This window comes from Crinia signifera, chromosome 1, assembly GCF_055691185.1.
Source record: "Crinia signifera chromosome 1, ASM5569118v1, whole genome shotgun sequence".
In the NCBI taxonomy this organism is placed as follows: domain Eukaryota; kingdom Metazoa; phylum Chordata; class Amphibia; order Anura; family Myobatrachidae; genus Crinia; species Crinia signifera.
In genome coordinates, this window is record NC_139217.1 from 87,700,608 (window position 1) to 87,706,907 (window position 6,300).

At 42.6% G+C, this 6,300-nt stretch overlaps 1 protein-coding gene across 1 annotated transcript; it reads left to right on the top strand.

The window, feature by feature from the left end:
• The first annotated feature begins 594 nt into the window (after positions 1-594).
• On the top strand, positions 595-2,702 carry LOC146034003 (uncharacterized). Its single transcript, XM_083158529.1, has 2 exons — positions 595-1,530; positions 1,903-2,702. The coding sequence occupies exons 1-2, from the start codon at positions 891-893 to the stop codon at positions 2,700-2,702; spliced, it is 1,440 nt and encodes a 479-aa protein (XP_083014655.1). The 5' UTR covers positions 595-890.
• Positions 2,703-6,300: the final 3,598 nt, after the last annotated feature.

A 6,300-nucleotide genomic window follows, 5' to 3' on the forward strand; every position in this document is an offset into this window, starting at 1 on the left:
ATTAGTTCATCCCTCTTGTATCTACATGAGAACATTAATGACCGTCATATCTCCAGACATACGTCATCCAATTTAGAATGTATGTGAGGTTTGAGTCATTGGTCATATAGGGGCAGATTTATTAAGCTTGGAGAAGAGATTAACTGTAGATAAAGCAGAGAAAAGGTAAAAGGAGATAAAGCACCAGCCAATCAACTCCCAACTGTCTTTTTCAAACACAGCTGATTGGCTGGTGCTTTATCTCCTTTTACCTTTTCTCCGCTTTATCTCCAGTTTATCTCTTCTCCAAGCTTAATAAATCTGCCCCTAAATCACTTCTGCTTTTCACCCCTCTTGAATAAGAACAGAGGAATGAGAGAGTGGCGGTCCCAGGGTTGTGACCGAAAAATAGATAATATAAGTGGATTACAGTGCTGGCACCTAATTTAACGGATGGCTCTGATACTACATGTGCATTGCAGGGCACTTTCCTGAGACGGGGTCAGCTCTCATATCCACTATGAAAGAGAAAGGTATAGACAAGACAGATACAACTCCATACCACTATATTTGTACCTGCCACTTTACATTTGTACCTGCCACCAATACCCCGTTCTCATTGCCTAAAAAACCCGGGTATTTGGCAGGGCGAGCGGTAATTTCCCGTGTCGTGTCTCAGTGTGAACGCGTCCTTTTGAAATTCCCGGGTGTTATGCCCCGGGAATTACACACGGGTTTTTTGCAGGGTTTTTCCTGGGTAAAACACGGGTGTACTTCAGTCTGAACAGCGCAGACACGGGTTTTTCAAACATGATGGAAAAAAAGAAGCTCATTGGCGGATGTGATCAGGTGACGTGACGTCCATTTCATGCTGCGTCTGACGTCCATATGCTGCGTCGAGGAGAGCAGACATGTCGCACTGGAGGGATGAGGAAGTGCTCGAGCTGCTAGCAGTGAGAGGAGAGGAGGAGATAAAAAAGCAAGTGACCGGCACAGTGAAGGACTCCGTTGTTTACTACAACATCGCCAAAATCCTGTCTGCCCGTGGCATCGTCAAAACGCAGCAACAGGTAGTGAATAAACTCAAAGCCCTGCGGAAGCAGTATGCTAAGGTCCATGACCTAAACAGGAGGAAGAGTGGTGGTGCCCGTATGGACTGGCCATTTTATGACCAGTGTAATGTCATCTTTGGGAACTCTGCACTGGCTAATCCCATATCACTGTCCTCCTCCAGCAGTTTTGCTGGCAGTGCAGCAAGTGTCTGTGAAGAAAACGCAGTAGCAGCAGCAGCGTCACCCATTGACCTTGAGGCCACAGACAGTGAAATGGATTCCCGCTCTGTCCATGGTGAAGCCCAATGTGAAGTTCTGGATTCATCATTTAACTCCCACAATTCAGCTGTAGGCCCCACGGCATTCTCTTCACCTGTGCAGCATCCGCCATCACCTTTGCAGCGACCACCATCAACGCCTGCATCATCACTACCTGCTGAAGGAAGTCCAGCCTTTGAAGCATTGCCACAGAGTGCACGTCCAAAGTTGCGGACCAACAGTAAGTTTATAACTTTTTACACACACCATTATTACACAGTACTATATTTTTGTTTATTAAAGAAATATGTTGCAGCATGTAGCAAGAGTGCAGGAGGGAAAAGGCCTCAAGCATGCATGTGCCAACACTGCTTTTTTATTTAAGTATTTTTGAAATTTAACATCCACATGCATCTGTGCAGAGGGGATCTGATTCAGGCCTGTCAGCAACATTGCTAACACATCTGAATGAGAAGTTAAGGTTTTACTGATATCTAGCCTTCAGCACAGATGGTTTTCCAAGTGCATGGGCACCAACAATGTCTTTTGGGTAGAAGGAGAAGTAACATTATTATAGTCTTGTATAGTAATGTGTTGTTTGTTTTTCCCATAGTTTATAATGTGCCACTGAGAAGAAAGAGGTCCACTAAGATGGAACAAGCCACAAAAGCAATGACCACCGTAATGCTTGAACACCTGAAGGAAATGGATAATTCGATGCAAGTTCATGAAGATGCTCGTCTGCAGCGATTTATGGACAATGAGCGTGACCTACAGAACACGTTCATTACTGCCATTGTTGGTATGCATGAGCGTATCAATCGAGAGAACCGAGATACGCAGATGGAGTTCCTTAATAGTCTATTTAGGGCACAAGGCCATGCACTGCCCCAGCCACCACACAATAATTTTCAGTATGGTTATCCAATGTATAGCGCAGGCCAACCAAATTTTGTAGGCCCAACCCAGGGGAACATGGTGCCATACAGCACACCTCACCCACCACCAATGTCACACCTTTTCCCTGAGTATGCTGCTGGGACTCCTCAGCCTCAAGCAAATGACCTCCATTTCCCTGAGCGTACAGCAGGTCCACCTCAGCCTCCCCCAGTTCCACCGCACTCCTCAGAGTATGCGTCTGGGACACCACAGCCTCCAGCAAATCCTCGACATTTCCAAGAGCGTACAGCTGGTGCACCTCAGCCTCCACCAGTTCCTCCGCAGTGCCCCGAGTATGCTGCTGGGACACCTCAGCCTCCAGCAAATCATTGCCATTTCCCTGAGCGTACACCGGGTGCAACTCAGCCTCCCACAGTTCCACCACACTGCCTTGATTATGCGGCTGGTCCACATAGTCATGCGGAGAATCGAACGGCTCCAAGAAAGGAAAACCCTTGCTACCATGTGCTGTAGAGGTGTTTATTGACTTTTTGTTTATTTGTCTGCCCACCCGGCCTGTACAGAAGTTATGTAAGGCATTTGGGTATTGTCATTACAGTTTTATTATATTTTTCTATGTGCATTTTTGGTACACTTTATGCTATTTAACTAAAAAAATATATGTTGTACATATGAATAAAATATGTACAAACAAACAGAAATGTTTTTGAAGTTTATTGAAAATTAAAAACTATAGTATACTAGTGGGTTAAAGCAAATATGTTATTGGTAATGGTGTTGCGAATGTCTTCTGCACATGTGTTTGTCCCCTCATACATCTCAGAATCTGCAGAGTGATCTGATTCCTCAGGCTCCAGTACGGTCCATTCTGGTAGAAACTGTTCTTTCTTAAACTCACATATGTTGTGCAACACACAGCAGGCAGCAACTACATGAGGCATGAAGCTGGTATCAATGTCATTGCGCTTCATTAAACAACGCCAACGGCCTTTTAGACGGCCAAAGGCATTTTCTACCACCATTCGTGCAGAACTGAGGGTGTGGGTGAAATCAATTTGTTCCGGGGTAAGTTGATGGCGCTGGGTGAACCCCTTCATTAACCATCGTCGTAATGGGTATGCTGCATCCCCGATTATATGTACTGGGATCTCCACCCCATCGATGATCTTCGATTTCTGCAAAGTAAAATAAGAGTTACAATATGGAATTCTTGGAGTACAAGTATGCTATTCTGATTGCCACTTTTCTCTACCGGTGTAAAGAGAGACATTGAAAAACAACAATACATGTGGTACGTTGGTTATACATACATGCATACATAACACTAAAAATATCCCAACTGCAACATGCAAAAACATATCTTTACCTCTCTAGGGAACAACCAGCCATCCTGCTTCTCCTCAGCAATAAGGTATAGGTCCGAATTTGCTAGAACCCTTGCATCATGGGAACGGCCAGGCCAGCCAATGAAGACATCAGTGAAGCTGAAAATATAAAGTGTTAAAATTTCTGTTTAGTTACCCTAGCAATACGCAAAGTACAGTTTAATATTATCATAAAAAAATGTACTTACCAATATTTGTGGTCCACTACAGCCTGTAGAATTATGGAGTGCCAGCCTTTGCGATTAAAGTAATCCGCATGGTTTTCTGTGGGGGCAATAATAGGAATGTGTGTACCGTCTATAGCTCCAGCACACTGTGGATATCCACGATGCAGGAAACCAGCGATGATGTCGTCCAACCTTTGTCCTTGAGGTAAGGTGATGAAACGACGGTAAAGTCCTTCCAGCAAAGCCTGCGTCACCTCATGGACTATAGTGCATACAGTGGATCTCCCCACTCCAAACAAGCAGGCGACTGTGCGGTATTCTCCCGGTGTAGCATACCACCATAGCGCTATCGCTAGTCTCTTTCTAGGTGAGATGGGTATTCTGCAGTTTGTGGTCTGTCTGGAAAGTGCAGGGGTTAGAAGGTCCAGCACATACTGAAAGGTCCCACGTGACATGCGAAAATGCTCCATCCACTGGTCATCCTCATAACCCTCCACTGTAGACCAAAATACCTCGCCATGAGAGCAGTCTCTGGTCCACATTCGCCGGGTACTGGATGTGCTGAACCTCAATATGGAGGTAACGCTGGAGGTGATGAAAGCTCTTCTCCTTCGCACATAATGAAGGCGAGCACTGTCTCTCTCAGCAAGAAATTGCGCTCTCCTCCTCTTCAAAGTGCATTGTGCAAGGTAGCACAATGTAAGCAGCTGCAGCAAGCTCTCATTTGCTGCATGAAACAGCAAAATGGTGCAAAACAAAAGCATCTCATCAGCCATGATTCCAGCAATGCAGTGTGCTTGGAAAAAACAGGCCACTTTATATGACATCATCCTCAGCCAGCCAATAACAGCTGCTTTCTAAAACAGCCAATCACAGCTACTTTTTCAACAGCCAATCAAAGCTGCTTTTATATTCACACACTTGTTGGCAGGGCAGACCAGGGGAAGCAGTGTGAACGCGTCATACACGGGAATTTCCCGGGTTTAAGGTGCTGTAGAATGGGGAAGAAAAGTATCCATTCTCTGTGCCCCGCCAAAAACACGGCAAGAAAAACCCGGGATTTTGCAGGGGCGGCAATGAGAACATGGTATAAAGCACAAGGGGCCTTAAATAAAGCACAACATACAGGAGGAATGTATGAAAAGGTAGAATACAAGTAATTATACACACAATTGTGTTCAAATATTCAGAAGCACTTAGCTGCAAATCTACATAGGGCACCAACATACTGCATGGTAAACGTGACTAAATATTACAGACTGCATCTGACTATAGCTGTAACATAAAAGATGGATTATCTTATGATAAAAGTTATGTACTGTGATTAAGTTGCGTAGTCATTGCACAGGTGAAATGTGTGCCCTGCTGATATTAAAATAAAACAGTAGAAACAGCAATGTCTGTTTGGATGACAAATGCATTTTTAAAAGCCGTAGACTGTAAAATCTTCAGCAAGATAATAAATGTTTTGCACTGAATAATGTATGATATCATCAAAAGAAATTGCTTAAATCTGTTAAAGCCATTTTTCCCTTACCTCTATTCCATTTTACAACTTTAAATATGACAAAGAAATAGCATTACTTTTATATTTATTCCACTAAGTCTATTTTGTTGTATTCATTTGATAAATGGCAAACAACTTTATCGTATGGAGAGAAATTTTATAACATCTGGAAATGTGCGAAAGGGTTCAGCTTTGAAAAAAAAAAGCAGTGTCGTTACAAATAAATTCCGTTTTAATCAGTAGTTAGGACATTGCACCAACAGAAGCCTTGTAGGGTCATACTTCAATAAGGAAAGAACAAACAGAAAACCTGCCCTCAGATGACACTTTGTGAAGTATTTCTGCATAGAAAACATGAGATCAATCACTGTACTAGCAACAAAGGCTTGTTAAATAGTGGAGGCTTTGTAAATGAGGGTCAAGGGCTTTTCTTTTCATTTACCAAGCAGAATCCATCTATGTCTATATAGGCCAAAAAATTTTTCTAAATTAGATGCTTTTTATATTAATTTGATGTTTTTGAAAAAGAAAACAGCAGATGACTATTAACCTTTGCTGAATTGATAAAAAAAATCACAACTGCCAACATTTTGTAAATTTACCAAATACAGGTTGAGTCTCTCATATCCACATGCTTGGGATAAAATGGATTTTGGATTTTGGATATTTCCGCATTTTAAAATATGTGCACCATTTTTAGACATGGGAGACTTAACCTGTACTTTTATTCAACCCTCTTAAACATGTGTGCATGTACATGTTATTTAAATACAGTATTTTATGATACACTTTTGCGTCCAACTGAGAATCAGGCTCTGTATGCCTACTACAAATATTTAACCAGCAAATACATTCCTCTGGTATTTTAGTCCATGCCTTATAAATAAAGTCAGAGTTTGCCCGCTCGGACACTGAACTCGACCGCTTTTAAATCTGCCCATTTGTTCCCGTAAATTACAGTAGCTTTACTTTGAACATTTGTATCTACAGCTGCATTTAATTAAGTACCTTTTAATTTGTGGGACTTTCATGTTCCAGTCAGATACTGCCCC